At 47.2% G+C, this 16,641-nt stretch overlaps 1 protein-coding gene and 1 long non-coding RNA gene across 4 annotated transcripts in view; one reads left to right on the top strand and one right to left on the bottom strand.

The window, feature by feature from the left end:
* The window catches only part of LOC139052896 (uncharacterized), a 186,053-nt gene that overhangs the window by 88,723 nt on the left and 80,689 nt on the right, over window positions 1-16,641 (bottom strand). The window lies entirely within an intron of this gene.
* Window positions 1-16,641, top strand: part of LOC139052886 (ubiquitin-conjugating enzyme E2Q-like protein 1) — a 177,635-nt gene that overhangs the window by 145,239 nt on the left and 15,755 nt on the right. Inside the window, exon 1 of one of the 3 annotated variants that reach the window (XM_070530035.1) lies at window positions 14,295-14,671. The exons of the other annotated variants lie outside the window; for them this stretch is intronic. Coding sequence (XP_070386136.1) covers window positions 14,417-14,671 — 255 coding nt within the window. The 5' untranslated portion in view covers window positions 14,295-14,416. Of the gene's footprint in view, window positions 1-14,294; window positions 14,672-16,641 lie in introns of those variants that run through there. 3 annotated transcript variants of the gene reach the window in all.

Here is a 16,641-nt window from a genome sequence, read left to right as displayed (position 1 = left end):
CGCGTTTATTTGTTCTTATCACGGGGGAGGTGGGGTCTCCAGTCAGCCGGGGATGAGGCTTCTTTCTTTCTTTCTTTCTTTCTTTCTTTCTTTCTTTCTTTCCCTCTTTCTTTTTTTCTTGTTGGCTCGTGCAACGACCATCTATTGTTTCCGTGGCTTGCTTTCTCCGTTTCCATACCGGGCTAATTTAATTAATTTGCGCAAGCTGTGTCGCTCATTGCCCGCCATTCGCATCGCGCCCGCAGGCCCGCGGAAGAAAGGAAGCCCGAGGCTCGTACAATGCTTCCGTAGGCTTCCTCCGAGAGACGAGCAACGCACGCAAGCACGCGTGGCGCGCGCGTCTTCCTGCGCTGCGCAAGCCTCCGCGTAAAGCCGCGGGAGCCCGACGAGCCACTGGCGGCTTGTGCTGACCGATTCTCTTACGGTCTGCGTACCCTTGCGAAAATGTCACATCTGTGCTGACGCACACACAAAAAAAAGTGTAGATATAGACATATTAAAAATGGGGCAGATATGTCCGTGAGAAAATGTTCCAAAACCCAGGGGAACTCATGCTTCAAAGTGTTATTCTCATGCTTCAAAGTGTCATGCTCATGCTTCAAAACAACTGACGATGCCACCCGCATAGGTGGCGAAACATCTATGATTTTGTTATTTTTCGTTAAGTAAAGCCAGCGAAAACAACACTTTGAAGCAAGATATGTCCGTATATGGGCCTCTTGTATGGTCATATCTGTGAAATTTTGCATGACGTCGCCACTCTATACATTTCACCACTGTGTTTTACTGCTGTGTGCATACCGTGAAACTAAGGGTTTCATTACATAGAAAAATTCACCTCATGCACACCCGCGATCGAAAATATGTGCTGATCAGAGGTTCTGCAAGAAAACCGGATTTCTTGGTAAGTCAGGTTGTCAACCTGAGACTGACTAATGCACTGAGATGCACTGCGATTAATGAAGTCCGCACTGGAGTCTAGGATTTCAGGTTGCATCCTAAAAGTCATCAATTAAATTAGTATTTTTTTCTTTCGCAGCGCCTGCCCCGGTCTGCATACTTTTGATCAAGAGTGCACATACTGAAGAAAGCTTTTCACATAATGCCGCTAGTTTACCGTAAATATGCGAATTTAATACAGCCCTTAATTCTGGCGCATTTATTCGACTATTCTACTTTACATCTTCCGTGTTTTCGCTTCGGAGCGCACTCAGCTTTGTCCCAATGAGAAGCAAAATACTGTATTTACACGTAAATAACGCGACCACAAATATAACGCGAATGGAGACTTTAGGTATATCCGGAAAAAAAAGAAAAAAAATTATTGCGATTAGAAGTCCATCACAGACCCGAATATAACGCGGGATCGAATCGCGACCGCGGCGGCCGCATTTCGATGGGGGAGAAATTCAAAACCACTCTTGTCCCATACGGCGTGCATCATAATCATATCGTGGTTTTGGCACGTAAAACCCTAGAATTTATTTTTTATGCTTACATTCTTGTCTGCGTAAGTTCGAGACAAACAATAGTTTGAATGTGTAGGTATGGTATCAAAACTCGTAACCATACTGAGATTTGAGATATGCGCCGTCAAACTTGCCGTAAAAATGCGCTGTCGTTTCACTTTTATACTGAAACGCCGTTTTATGCATTGGAGCTAAAAAAATAACTGGAACGTTAGTTTCTTTCGTCGCTCGCTTTGGGGATGAATTAGGCAGTTTTAGCGCAGCGTTTACGGCGATAAGACGCTTGGTAAGCCAGAGAAAGCGCAGTAACAAAAGACGGGTGGCGACGCCTCCTAGAAGTTCCCGCACCAGCTCGCTGCGACGTCATGGATTTTGACAGGGCCTTCTAGGGCCTAGTCAATTCTTTAGCGGTAAATATACACTACATTGTGTTCTAAACGAGCCAAAGATTGAACATGGCAAGTTTCCGTAACTTTTGCTAAGCCAACGCGGCCTGAATGTGAAAAATAAAAAAAAATATTTTGAAATCTGTGACGTCAGAGTGGCGTACAGGCGTTGGGGATTCGGCGCGAAATTCAAGAACCTTGACTTTCATTTCTTCTTCTTATAATCAAATTATTATTTAGAAGTTAACGACAACAGAGTTTTCATAGAACACTTTATCCGCCTAAACTGATATAGTGTTTTGCATGCCGCCAAAACAGGTGCTCAGTGATGAAGATTTGGCAGAGCGATGTCGTATACGTGCCTAAAGAGCTCGGTAACGTTATATTGCCACGCAAAAGTTTTATTATGCGCAAATAAATGAATGCTCGCTGGCAGTCATCTTCTATTTCTTTCTATTCCTTTCGAAACGCCTCCCCCCTCCTCCCCACCCCCAGTTTCCGGTTATTACGAAAAAGTTGGGTTTTGTTTGGCATATTCATGCATCTTTAGTGCGCACGCGTCAGTTGGACGTGGCGAGTTTCCGCGGTATTGTGAGGTTGCGAGGTAGACAGAAGAACTAGGCGTGGCCAGAAAATATTTTCACCAATCGCTGTAGGCTAATGGTGACAAAAGTTTAGAATCGGAAAGAAATGCTTTTTTTTCGTTTATTTGGCCTAATCATGCATAATCAGCGTGTCACTTCATCTTGAGATGGGGGAGTTTTTCGCGGTCTTCGCGACGTCTCATGCCAAACAGCCGAAGTGGGTGTGGCCACAAACAGCAATGTTTTGCCAATCGCTGAGGGCTAACATAGGAAATGGAATAGAAACAGATTGGAATAGTTTTACATCATTGCGCCCCATATTCATAAATTGACCTATCGATAACAAGAACTGCAAATGGCCTGCAACCCGCCGCGGTAGCCCCGTGGCTATGGCTTTGCGCTGATAAGCGAGGCCGCGCGTTCTATTTCCAGTCACGGCGGCCGCATTCCTGTTGTCATCGTCTCTGTTGGGAACCCGGAAGCCACGCATATAAGCTGCGACAAAGCTGCATCGGGTGCGCGTTTAACACCGTGGGTGTGAAGTAATACAAGCAGTGCACCCTCAATGTTTACGTCGGAACGCGCCTGTGAAATATGTGCTCCTGTAGCCGCCAACTCCAGTGACGCGTATGGCCATGTTATGCCGGGACGCCGCTCTCGCCACGTCATGTAAACAGGCAGGAACGAAGTAGCGGCCCTCTTCTGTTCCCTCGCGGAGCCCGTTTCCCACGGCCAGTCTGCTCGGGGCTATGTAACCGCGAGCATTTCAATAATAATAAAAATGGTGACCTATACCATACAACCTTATCATGCGTTGGCACCCCAATTAAAGATTTATTATTATTATTATTATTATTATTATTATTATTATTATTATTATTATTATTATTATTATTATTATTATTATTATTATTATTATTATTATTATTATTATTATTATTATTATTATTATTATTATTAAATATATGATCATAACGCTCGAGGTCTTCGCACCTAGGCGCCTGAACTATTTGCTAACATTGTTCTCTCTTGTTTCCCCCACTGTTGCTCTAACGGAAACCTGGCCGTGCAGTGACAGCTTGTCTGACCTGCTTCCGCCTATGTACGCTGTATTGCACAGTGACAGAGTCTTATCTGGATCCAAACAAAAAGGTGGCGGTGTCCTAACGTGGCAGCTGCCTTATTTGTGTAAGACGCTTCGACCTAGCTACTGTAGACGAATAGGTCTGGCTATAGAGATAAGTCTGGCGCGTCGTCAAAAACTATCAATTGAAGCTTTTTATTTGCCTCCGCACTTCGATCATGTCATGCTTGATGAGGTCATCACATCTAGTGAACATGTTGTGACCACGCATTCAGAACACCGACTACTCATTCTTGATGACTTTAACACACCTGGTATCCAGTGAAGCGAGTACACCTATTCCCACTACAATAACCTCGTAGCGATGAAATGCTGTACGATGTTATGTTTCGTAGTTTTTAACTACCTCCAACTATATAGTTTAACTGAGAACTGTCGCGCTAATGTCTTTATACGTGTGCTTGTCAAATGTACAGAATGGAAAAGTGTCGCACTTCGACATTTCCTTTGTACGTCCTGATAATTTTCAACTTCCGCTTAAGATATCTGCGTGCTTGTCGAACTCACACCATAACGGTTCAGATGCGGTCAACACATTCTCCCCCTTTGCTTTCAAATCTGGTGACTATGTTGGCCTTTTCGACTTTTTCTCTGCAGTTGATTTGCCTCTCGTGACTAGCATATATGCGATGTCGACGAACAGGCCCATCAGTTCACCGAGATAGTTCTGAATGTTGTGTGTGTATGACTACATTCCCTAGGGCAATAAAGGGCAATAAATGATGCAAATTTCCCTATTGGTTCTCTGCAGAACTTAGAACTTCTCTAAAGCGTAAAGAGCGTGCAAACTGAAAAGCCAAAAGTCTCGAGCCTAACGAATGGATTAAAGAATTCCGCTTCTTGCGCCTCCTCTATGATCTCCTGCCTAAGTCGGTATCACGAGTATCACACCGACTATTTTGAGCAGAGCGCCTCTAACCGGCCTGCGGACTTTTGGAGAAGACTTTCGTATTCGCTACAACCAGCGTGGAGATCGTATCCGTCTGCTCGATTTCTGTGGGAGACAATTACAAAAACAGTCGCTGATTCTTTCGCTGTTCATTTTCCCTCTATATGTAAACCGTCACCTGACAGCACTCTCCACCAGCCGCGCTCTTCTGTTGGAATTTCCAGCTCGGTATACTCTGATCAGAATCTCGTCAGCGAATGCCGCAGGCGTGTGAGACCGTTTTTGTCCTGTGGCCTAGGTGGCATCCCGGAAGCCATTGTAAAACCCTACGAGAGTATCTTTGTATCTATGCTGACATTTTTTTTAACTGTCTGAATAATTCAACTTTTCCGCACACTTGGAAAACCGCTCGCGTTTTTCCTGTCTTTTAATCCGCCCCAAAACATATGTCGCAAATTATAGGCAGATTCCTTTTCTCTCTGCGATTTCGAGAATATTAGAGTTAAGCTATTCGCAGTGCATTGTTGTTCAGTGTAAAAAATGTTTTTGTTCCAAATTAGCATGCATGGACTTCTTTCTGCACCGCTCAACGACTACCAACCTAGTCAGCTTTACGATGCAGCTTTCCACGCCCATCACGCAAAAGGCGCAAGGTTATGCTGTGTACTGCGACCTCAAAAAAGCCTTTGACGGTGTCAGTCATCCCCTACTGCTCAAAAAGCTTGGGCACTACGCTGTTGAAGCTGTTAATTGTAGCTCTACTACTCAGCTATCTCCTCGATAGATACTGCTTCGTGAGCGTGAGCGATTCTTCTTCTTTTGTCTATACGGTATGTAATGGTGGTGCTCCAAGGTTCCGTGTTAGGTCCGCTTCTCTTCTTAAATTTCATCAACGACGTTTCCTCAGCAATCCAGAAGCCATCATATCTTCGTTTCGCTGAGGACATCAAAATATTTACGGAGATACACAGTACTGAGGCCTGCCGCATTCTGCAGTCCGACATATCTTCCTTCACTGAATGGTTCCAGGTAAACGGACTCACATTATTACAGCGAAGCTATATATGGCTAGCCTATTTGTCCGTCTGTCTGTCGCCTGTACGCCGAAAACTCCTCCGGCGCAACCCCATGCGCATGCACGACAAAAAAAAAAAGAGAGGCCATCGTTGCTCTCCGTCGCAGCCGAGCGCGCGCGCAGCAGTTTCTCTCCGGCTCCGAAATGGGTAGGCCATGCGTCATACGTACTCCTGAGGAGCAGGCAGCTTTCGATCAGCAAATCCATGAGCAGAACCGGAAACGAGCTCGTCTACGCCGTACCGATGGAGCAGCCCGCGGGCACAACTACAGGCTCGTGCAGCCGAGCGCAAGCAGCAACTGCATACCGAGGATCCGGCAGCCTACCAAGTCGTCGTTTAATGAACCGTCGGGTTTAACCCACTAATAAAACTAATAAACACAGGGGCCGCACCTTTCAGCTTCGCATGGTTAACCATCTGTACGTAGTGCTTGGGCGGTGATCTTGTTTTTAATCAAAGACCAGTTTTATCATATTCGCATAAAACTCCATAATATTGTCGTCATCTTATTCTGTTGATCGCGCAGTGTTGACCAGGGTTATTGAAATAAGCAACCTCGGTTTGCTTTTGGATTGTACGGTGTATGGTATCGAGCGCTCGCAATAGTTGTGCAACGCCGTTGGCAGCGGGTCACGAAACACTGTCACTCACCTGTCATTCCGCCCACGGTGAGGTCAACGGGCTTCTCCCATTGGCTGAATTATTGGCGGGATTCAGGCCCTTGCGTGCATTCTGGGTGCGCGGGCGCAATGCAAGGCGGGACCTGGCGAGATCAGATCCTGGCGTCACAAGGTAAGTGTTCCTCTCGGCCGACGGCGGGCCCTTTCTCCGCCGCCGGCCGAAGGTTACTTCGGCTCGTCGGGGTCCCGGCCTCGGCGGGCGCGCGCACTCTCCCGTCGTCTCGATGTCCTGAGGCAGCGCCGTCCGATCGTGCCCCCGTCTGTTACTCCGGTTGTTTCTCTTTTCTCTGCTGTGGCGATGGCAGGCTTTGCTCTTTGTTCTTCTTTTGTTGCGGTGCGCCGTTAGTGGCTAGTGGCGCTCACGTGGCTGTGTAGTAGTAATTACACTCCACTTCGGTTATGCTGTTAAACTTGTGCTGTATCTGAGCCCAGCCTAACAAATGTCATGTTCTTTCCGGAGAGCTGCGCCTAAAGCATCCCTTGCCGTGTGCGCGGGCTCGCCTACAACTGGGACCGGCTGTACGCGCGTGTAGCGGCGCCCTGTGTGCATGAAGGCTCGTAGGGCTCGAACCCGCGGTGGTCCTTCGGTGCGCGCCATCGCAGCGTGCGTGCCGTGAGCGGGGTGTGAGAACACAACGTTAAGCTTCTCCGCGCATTCTAAGTGCGTTGCATCACGAGACCTGAGCGCGCTCGGTTGCGTCTGCACACTTACAAGAGAGTTCCGTGCCCCACTTCTACCCCACTTCCTTTCCCCAAATTGTTTACATCCATCTGTCTCCCATCACTTGAATATGCCTCAGTGGTGTGGAATGGCGCACGCAATTCAAACAGCATTTCAATTTAGCGTGTGCAGAAGAAGTTCATAAGTATATATAAACATTGTTTTCTGACCTCGTGCATCAACAACGTTTCAAGTCTGGGTAATCATCCTACACTTCCGTCACTTAGCTGCAGACGTAGTCGTACCGACGTCTTTTATTTTTCTAAACAAAATTATTCGTGGAATTATTCCATGTTCGGGTCTACTAGCTTCTGTTTCACTGCGCGTTCCGCAGAGTAATACCAGGGAACATCCATATCTCCTTCCACGTTCCTGCCTCTTTCAGCAAACACTGGCCTGTCCACAGAATGCAGACTATATAACTCACTTTCTGCATCTTCATATCTTTCAAAACGCGTTGTCTTCTTTCTGTTCCAAGCTTCGCGTTTTCTCTTGAGCATAATTCCCTCTATAGCTGCACTTCCCCCCGCCTCCATCTCCTGTCTTCCCTCATAGTTTCGCTTTACTTCCTTACATGTTGGTTACATGCCCGTACATTGCGCGTTGTAGTGTTGTTCGTTATGTAGCTGTTTATCTAGTTATTTTTCGTTTTTTTCTATTTATTTATCGCATAACTTTTAGTGGTAGTTCTACATTTTTTTGTGTGTTTTCGTTTTTCTGTACACCTACACCCAGACCTCAGTGTTCTTACTGGACACATTGATTGATTGATTGATTGATTGATTGATTGATTGATTGATTGATTGATTGATTGATTGATTGATTGATTGATTGATTGATTGATTGATACTAAACAGACGTTTCCCGGCATAGCGGGATCTTCCTTAACGCACGAGATACTTTCTCATTTTATCCCCGTGAAGGTTCATTCGACAACTCCATTCGCAGGATATTTGTTACAGCAAAACAGCTGAGTCTGCCACTCTACGCGTCCCCCAGGATAACTCTCACGTGCGTCGGTCCGGACGACTAACTGGATCACAGGATGCCGTGTCCAGTGCAGTCATTATGACGTAGCAGGAACGCGAAAGGTCCAGATGACTGGGCGCACTGGTATTCTGACCGTTGTTGTTAACTCTGTTTAAGCCGGCTTTCGTCGCCTTCGTCCCGACCTATAGCGTCGCGGGCGACACCTCCTTCTTCAGCTTACTTTGCTAAATTATCATTAGCAGCTCGGGAGTTTCGCGCGCTGCATAAAGTACTGCCAACGCCTTCCATGTGTACGGGAGCTCTACGTGCGCTGCATGTATCTAACACGCCCTAGCTAACATATAACGTGCGCAGACTTTGGAGATGTCAGTGTATCTCGGAGGCTATAAATAGCAAATAGTGCATCGCATATCTCAGAGGCAGCGTCGGGCACGCTCCACACCATTGATAGACTGTCGCTTGGGCGATAACTCAGCTGTTCGGCCCGAGGGCGGGCTCCGGCTCGCACCACGTGCTCCCGGGCCTAGTCTGTGCATAACTTGTCTCTCTGGGCCCACGGTTACCCTAGCAAATGGTCCGAGTTGGAACGAGGGTATACGTATAACACGCCCGCCAATTATTGGAACGTTCGAAAATTGTTCAAATACTATATTCCAGCCCTGAAGATAACTGGGTCGTTCCATTGTATTTCATCGCGAGTGTTTATCGCTACGTCGTTAGGATGCAGTGGTCTGTCGCTTTAAAGATACGCTTCCTATAAAATACGCAGTGCATGAAGTATATCGGTGTTCCATGCGCCATTTCACTCATCAGTCTTTCTTGCGTAAATGGCCTAGTTATTTTTTAATTTAGTATGCCTGTGTGTGCAGAGAACGATAAAAGTGTGGGTGGTGCCGCTTACTCCTTTTCGCTTAACCATACAGGAAATAGCAATAACAGGTCCTCAGTAAAAAAAAATGAGAAATGCTAAAGGTAAAAAGGTGCCTAAATGTCGTAACGCGGCTGCGCTAAGTGCAAGCACCGCGTTGAATATCTGTCAATGCATTTTCACCGCACGTTTTGGAGACGGGCATCTCGAGTCAGGTACGTGCTACGTCCTAGTAAATATTCATTCAAGCAACACACGAGAAACAATAAAAAGAAACGAGACAAGCTGACCGTTGTCTGCCAAGCAACAGTTCATTGGAAAATAACGTGAAATATGTACTTAACCTGACGCAGATGACATTAAAACAAAAAAGAAAGACGGAAAAATCGCTTGAGTTATATCATTGCTGGAACACGAAAATCACAATGATGCGATAGCAATGTAAAAAAAAAGCTATCCAGGAAAGAAAACTCGTCTTTTGTCCGTTCAACGGAAGCTGGACTTAAGCATGCGTTTTCATGTTTACAAATCTGAAACGGCCAGGCGCTTCCACGCTAGTGCTGGTGTGTGCCTTGCGATTATGAGATCGCGGAAGCGTTTTGATTGTTAAACATGACAACGCGTCGAGGGGAGGGGCAGGGAGCATGCTTGAGCGTAGCTTCAGTAGCACCGACAAAAACAAAATCTTTTCCGCGTTATCCTTGATGTTGCCGCATTCTTGCGGTCTGCGCTTTCCAGCAAATATGTAACCGTATCGATATTTGGGTTTTAATTATATTTTCTCTGCCTTGTTCACAGTACGCATTTCAGGTTATCTTTTCGATGAACATTCAGTTGACAGACATCACTCACCTTGTCTTACTTTTCTTTGTCTTTCATTGTTTCTTGTGCGCAGGATACGTCTGCACCCGGTTTGTAATTATTTTACAGATCGTTCTTTGAACACTAAATGGCACTAATTCCGTGGTTACTAAACTTACGAACGGTTATGAATTAAAATAAGTGCAGTTAGTGAACATCAGTGATTGTCGCACAATCCCTGACCTGCAATGGTCACTTGCCCGCTGCTGCTCTGCCCGGCCACACTGCCTCCCAGAGCAGTCATTCTGCAGGCGACGCTGGAAGTAGAGAGCATGCAAGCAGAGATGTCTTTTTGTTTTCCTAAAAACATTTCTTACGCGTAAGAGCCTTTGAGTCTGGGAAGACTAAAACAGCTAACAGCACCATGGTGGCTATGAAGAACGCTGAAAAGTGGTGCATACTACAGTCGCAGGAGTGGAGGCTGGGACGTGCGAAAAGTCTTTCCCACTTGCCCCATAAGTCGCGCTATACGCCTAATTACGAGTACGCCTGGTACACATCCGGGAGCAAGGAAAGAAGAAAGTGCGGATATATAGAAGGTGGAAAACTAGCAATGCCGTTAGAGGCTCTCGCGCTAGAACAACGAACGAGAAGACGCCATCAAGAGCGTCTGGCCGGCTAGACAAATATTTTCTTGTCCTCTACGCGGTACCACAGCTCCGAACAACGAAACCACCCTAACAGGCTATACAAGCACCGTAGTAACCAAACAGTTTTTCCAAGTACTTCAGTCGATGTGCAGAAGATCGTCTCCGTGTGAAGAGGCGATCGATCTTTTGGCCTGACTAAGCTAGTGATCGCAACTTTCTGATCAATCAACTAATGCTTTAGTGATAGATATTATTTTTGTCCAGTAAGTCTTTCGGAAGTCACGTGGGCCAAATCATACTGGCCGTATGGCTTGGGGAAATGTCTCACCTTAAGTTACCGGGCAGGACATTGAGTGCATGTTGATAAGTTCGTATACTGCCAGCACTGTGCCGTAGAATGTGCTACTTAAAACTACAATCATAACGTGCTGTAGCGAAGACGGACAACAAGGTGCGATTACGGTGTAAGCGCAACTTTCTTCCACAGCGTCGATTACAATTACGCGGCGTCAGTAGGCTTTAAAAAACAGCAACCGACTGCAATCAATGTAGTGTTGGCTTCTTTAAATATGTTATTCGTGTTAAGAAATGTCACTCCATAATAAGACGGGTCGTTGTAGTTACTAACTAGTCATAACATTCACTACCTTTTATATAATTGTTCTTGGTAACAGTAGAGTTCGTAAAATTAGTGACTAAACAAGGTAATCACTGTTACTAATGGGTTTCAGCTACAAATTCAACATGTAATTAGCCCCACTGGCTACGATGTTTCTAGCCTAAAACGCGTTTTATCGGCCCTACTCTGGAATATGCTGCAGTGGGTCCGATAGATACGTTATCGGCTAGAAACATTGCACCCAGTGGTGCTGTCAGTTAGCACCGCCATTTAACCAACCAATTGATCATTGAGTGGGTCGCGACTAACATTCTTATTTAATGCATAAGCGCACAGACCGAACAGCCTTTGCAAACGAAAAAGACTTCTCGCTCGTGCAAAACTTGCGACTGAACGAGTCTTGTACTGAAATCGACTTGCAGGTGGGAGAGAAACGCACGGAGATGCGGAGTCTGCAACGCTTTCAATGCACCACTGTGCCTAGTGCAACCTGAAGAGTGAGCAAAAGTGCGCATGTAGGTGTAACACAACCTGCCGGTACAACGCAGCATTATTTCGTTGCACTCACCTCAAGTGGCGTGCTTGCGAAGACACGCATGGGCAAAGTGTTTTTGGACGAGTGGTTTGCACTCGACTCTTTTTCCTCGATGTCAATTCACAATATGAGTATATTTTGAAAGAAAAAAAATAACGTATAAGGTACAATAAAGCTCCGAATGGCAAACGAGATGATGCGGCAGTATAATTAACGTGGCGGGCATCAAAGTGAGTATCCGCTCTATTCAAGTAAGGTCGGCGGAAATCCGCAAAGCGGGGGAAGTTTCGTGTTTCACTTTGTGGATTTCTACAGAATTTATTTGAAATTTTCGCTTACATCAAGCTTCCAGCGCTTCGAGTAGTCGGTTAGTTTGGCCTCACATTGCCATCTTCGATTCCTCTGGTTAGCTCAGCGTAGCTCAACTGAGATAGCCACTGCGTCGGAAGGGGTCACGGTCCCGAGCTATCCTTAGACCAGGACCAATTCGTCTTCAGCTGCGAAGCTAGCTTCCGAGCTTGGTCCTTTTGTAAAAACCCGCTTCATTCAAGTGAATGTCAATTTTTCCTTGCGTGAATGTCCGCTTTACAAGAGGCAAAATGGACAGGAAATGAAAGTCTGAACTTTATTTTTCAACTGGTTTGAAAGCGGCAGCCAAAAAAAGAAAGCTATAAAATGCAGCCGAAAAAGCACCCTACCCCTTTCAACTATACATCACTTAGCACAGCATAGCTACCGGACCATCACTTCGAGGAAAAAAAAAAAAAAAAGAAGAGAGAGAGAAATTACACAGATCTTGTAAACACGAGAACATGCAGGCAATCGGAGATAACGCTGTGCACCAAACAAAGATAAATTGCAGAATTCACAATATCGCACGATCTCGCATAGTACACGGATGAAATACGTTATACGACTAATAAAAATCGGGCCCTCGGTTTTCTTCCCGTCAACTATACAATGTGGTACTATTAGATTCTGGGCTGCTAGGTGCTGAAACCACGAACTGATTATGAGGCTCGTCATAGTGGAGAACTCCAGAGTAATTTTGACCACCTGGTGTTCTTTAAGTAAATTTAAGCGCACGAGCGTTTTTTTGCGTTTCGCCCCCGTCGAACGATATTCAGAGCATAACAAAAATGTGCAGCACAAAAAGTTCGCGAAGCCTCTGGAACAAACGAGATCGCATTTCAACGATACGAGTCAGAAAAATAAAGGTGTGTCCGTGTCAAATGGTTATGGCCATTGCCAGCGTCGTTACTGGCACGGAAGAGAAAATTGCAAAGGCGCACTGCTCACCGCTCACGTGTAGTTGGAATTCAATATAGGCAATGACAAAATCTTTTTTATCAACGTTTCTGGCTTACAACTTGTTCTAAAACAGTACACTCTACCAAGTTTCGATTATATATAGTTTCATGGGTAAATGAACACGTTCGTCTAAGCACTCTAGTATTCATTCAAGAAACTGGTCATTTCGCCCGTTACTGTAATAATATATCCGTAGAATTCAAGTACATTTCATGGATCCTGGTTATTTAAATGTTTCGAAGTGTGTTCGGTGTGTTTGCTTGCGCAGGGCGTTATCAACAACACGCAGTATTTGTTCCTGCAACTCGCTTTCTTTAAATTCGTATCATTTGTATAGTGTCTCACACAATATGACAGTAGTTAATATGTGATACAAATAACGCGTTATGTATCGCCATTTAAACTGAACTTTCAGGACATCTTGATTTACGATTTAATTCACCGGGTATGACAACTTCCGGAGAACAGTGCATGGTTAATTCCATCGTAGTGCCGAAGAAAAAAGAAGAAGAAGAACGCCTAGAAATTTGATCTTGTCACCAACTGCAGTAGGTGTTTCATTTTATGGGATGATGATGCAACGGAACAGTAGTAGCTTTCGAGAGAAAATCACGAGCTTTCATTTTAGCTCAGTCTAGTCTTACGCAGATTTTGTTACATAATGCACTGTGCTGAAGAACCAATACGCAGGTGATACGTAAATATTTTATGCGAATTAACAGGTAATAGTTTAACGTTGCAGTCTGCTCTAAACAAACACGGACAAACTGCAAATAAACTTGAAACCAAACAAATTAAGAAAGGCACATGCATCGAATCAGACAGGGCGACCCGTCGTCATTGCTGTCATTATTTTAATGCGAACAGCACTCGCGGCATTGTCAGACCAGTTTTCTTTCGTGGGCCGATCCCGAAGGCGGTGAAGTCTTAAATATGGCGTTCACGGCGTCCGAAAGTAAACTTGGTCGTGCCGTTTGAACAAGACTGCCTTTCCCTAACGAACGCCAGAAGGGAGCCATGCGCGGACAGCGCGTGCTCAGCAGCCACGTGAATCCTGCTCTTGTAGTCCTCGATCCGCGATGCATCGACGTGTTTGGTTCGGCCCGCTGCGCATGCCGGAGAGCCTGAAATTAGGCGTCAGGCCGTTGGGTGGCATGCCGCTTGCGCATCAGGTAGCCGGAACACTCTGCTGCATTTCCTTTGCTGTTTCTTTGGAGATTTTTTTTTGCAATGCGTATGCACTTGATTCTTATTCGGTTTCCTTTTAAGAAATACAAAAACAATAGGAATGCCATAATCGCACAGCGACGTATCGTCGTCTTCCTCTCCCGTACTATAACATCTTAGAGCGGGTGATTCTTCTTCGTCTTCTCTGACGCAGACAGAAACTGCGGCGATTATTAAGTTGAAAATTTATATCAAGCAGTGATCTCTGTTCAAACACATACTTTATTCAGCACAAGAAGAAAAAGTCGAGGGGGCTTGATCCGTGCGATATGTTCAGAAGGTAAGACGAAGAAGAAGTTTGTTGGTGGGAGCCGCCAGGGGGCACCGAACCAACGACCGGGCCTTGCGCGTTCGAAAAGCACGTAGGCGCGCGCTCACGCGGCAGCACCGGAGCGAACGCCGACGTGATCGCCGAGCTGCCCGTCGTAGTGCGTGCCTGCGAGAGACGCCTGAGCCGGGCTTCTCCATGTCGCTGATGGCTCGCGATCGGCAAGCAGAGAAGGGCCAGGCAGGCACCGACGACGCAGCCACGCGTCACGACCAGGCTCTCGATCCGCCAGCCGAACAGGGGAGCAGCGACGACGCCGACGGGCGTCAAGGCCAGGAAGCCGCGGAGAACGCAGCGGACCACGGCGGTCCCGCTGAATCGGTGCACAGCGAGGAGTCAGGGTCGGTCGCACAGGCCGAGGGCTCCGCTGTGGACACCGACGGTTCTGGTCAGGCAAGTAGCTCGAGGCGGGCCGCGCGCGCACTCTGTATCGGCGTTCTGACATCCGCTTGCTTTAGGAGGCCAACCTCTGGCGGAGGGTGATTCGCAGGGCTTCTCAGAACGTCGTGGCGCCTTAGGAACAAGCTCTTTTGTTTTTCTTTTTTTCTTTTTTTTCTTTTTTTTCTTTTTTTTTTGTGGCAGAATGGCTTGGTTCGCCGTCGGTGTGCGCTCTTGCGGGAGGAATGACATCGGCGTGTGCCCGTGATTCTGAGTCCAGGATGCGGCCTGTTCGGCGAGTGATCAAATGAAACGGACTGGAGACGCTGGGACGTCAGAATGCGCCTTTAGTGAGGACAGCGGTACTTTCCAAAAGTAGTACTGAGACTGCATGCATGATTTCGTTGCTCTATAGCGTGCTGGGAATAATGTGTGGGGCCGGCTGCTCAAGAAATTTATTTCCGTATTGGTTTTACGTGGGCACTGCGTGATCGTCATATGGACAGGTGGGCCAGTTGAACAAGTAAGCAAGACACTCTGAGGAAGATATTTAACGCGCGCTACTTGTGCGATGCGTCCGTCGCCAGTTACGTCTATATAATGTGCATTAAGGTGTTTAAGTGACACTGGTACGCACCGTCAAGACGTATGACGGATAAGAGCGGCGTCTGTGTCCGCTTTAACTTCGCTACGGATCAAACCACTGTGGTTAAAGAGCTAGAAGTGGCGCTGAAGCCTAGTGTTTCTGTTACGTTTCTCATTTAGTGCCCAGGTGGCTAGAATATATGGGCCGGTCTCGCTCAAGCGAGTACACGGCGAAGACGCGAGCATGAAGCACCCAGATAGTCAAGGAGACGCCCACGCTGGACAAGATGGCTCGAGCCAGCACCGCTTTAACTAGAGGCGTACGCACGGCTGCCCGATGCGTGCCAAACGGAGCCGGACAACGGGAACGCGATGCGGCATCCCCGGTCGCTTGCGTAGCTTGCAGCCAGGCTGCGGATGAGGCGTCAGAAGTACTGGTGCAAGAAAAAATGGCTGTGGCTTAGCCAAGGTTAAGCCCAGGATGCGAAGCATACTAGCCTTTATTTTAGTTGTTGAACCACTGTTTAGCCTGGTGAACTGCTGTTGCTTGGCTATATTTGGTTCGGCTAGACGAAGAAACAACTCATGCGTTACTCTGCTTCGCCTTCTAGAGTGGAACGCGACAGCGTTCCCGTCGACCCGCCAAGGGGTGTAAGACAATGGGCTACGGCGCAGCGACTACGCGCCCCGCATTGGACGCGGTGAGCGTCGAGCAACGCAGCGTTCGGCGCGGCAACGAAATGTGCGCCTGAGCAAGCGACGCACGCCTGAGCCTTAGAAACAGCTCGTTTCTAAGGCAACACCGTATTCACTAGAGGCGCTTTTGTACCGCTTTGAAGCATCGTACTCGTGGCTCAGTGGTAGCGTCTCCGTCTCACACTCCGGAGACCCTGGTTCGATTCCCACCCAGCCCATCTTGCAAGAGTTGAGCCAAAGCCACCTAGAAAATCAGTCTCTGTAGCACGCCGCAACCTTCGCTTCTCATTCCAACGAGCAGCTCTGTCTCCAGGAGGCATCTCACCTCGTGAGTGTCTAGCAGAGGCAAGCGCAGCTGCTTATATACCGCCGCGACGCCGCGAGCGACGGCGCGAGTTGGAGCCCCGTTTTTCCTCTGTCGTGACGTCACGGTGTCACGTGGTATTGAAGGCGACACCGCCGCGCCTGAGGAGCTGGGTTGAGCTCTCGTAATATGCTTCGCATAAAACGGCAGAAACGCGACTAAAACAAACCAGGCGTGAGCGTACAGAGCTTCCGCGCCGTGATCCTCCTCTAATGTAGCTGTGACAGCGCAGCGGTCGGGGAAGGAAACGCACGAGCACCACGTGAAGCGACCGCAGGAACGCCATGCAGGCTGCGCGAGATCGCGAGCTGTCGGATTGCAGGAGCTGCGTTGAACATAA

Source organism: Dermacentor albipictus, chromosome 1 (assembly GCF_038994185.2).
Source record: "Dermacentor albipictus isolate Rhodes 1998 colony chromosome 1, USDA_Dalb.pri_finalv2, whole genome shotgun sequence".
In the NCBI taxonomy this organism is placed as follows: Eukaryota; Metazoa; Arthropoda; class Arachnida; order Ixodida; family Ixodidae; genus Dermacentor; species Dermacentor albipictus.
This window is presented reverse-complemented; position numbering and strand designations above follow the sequence as displayed.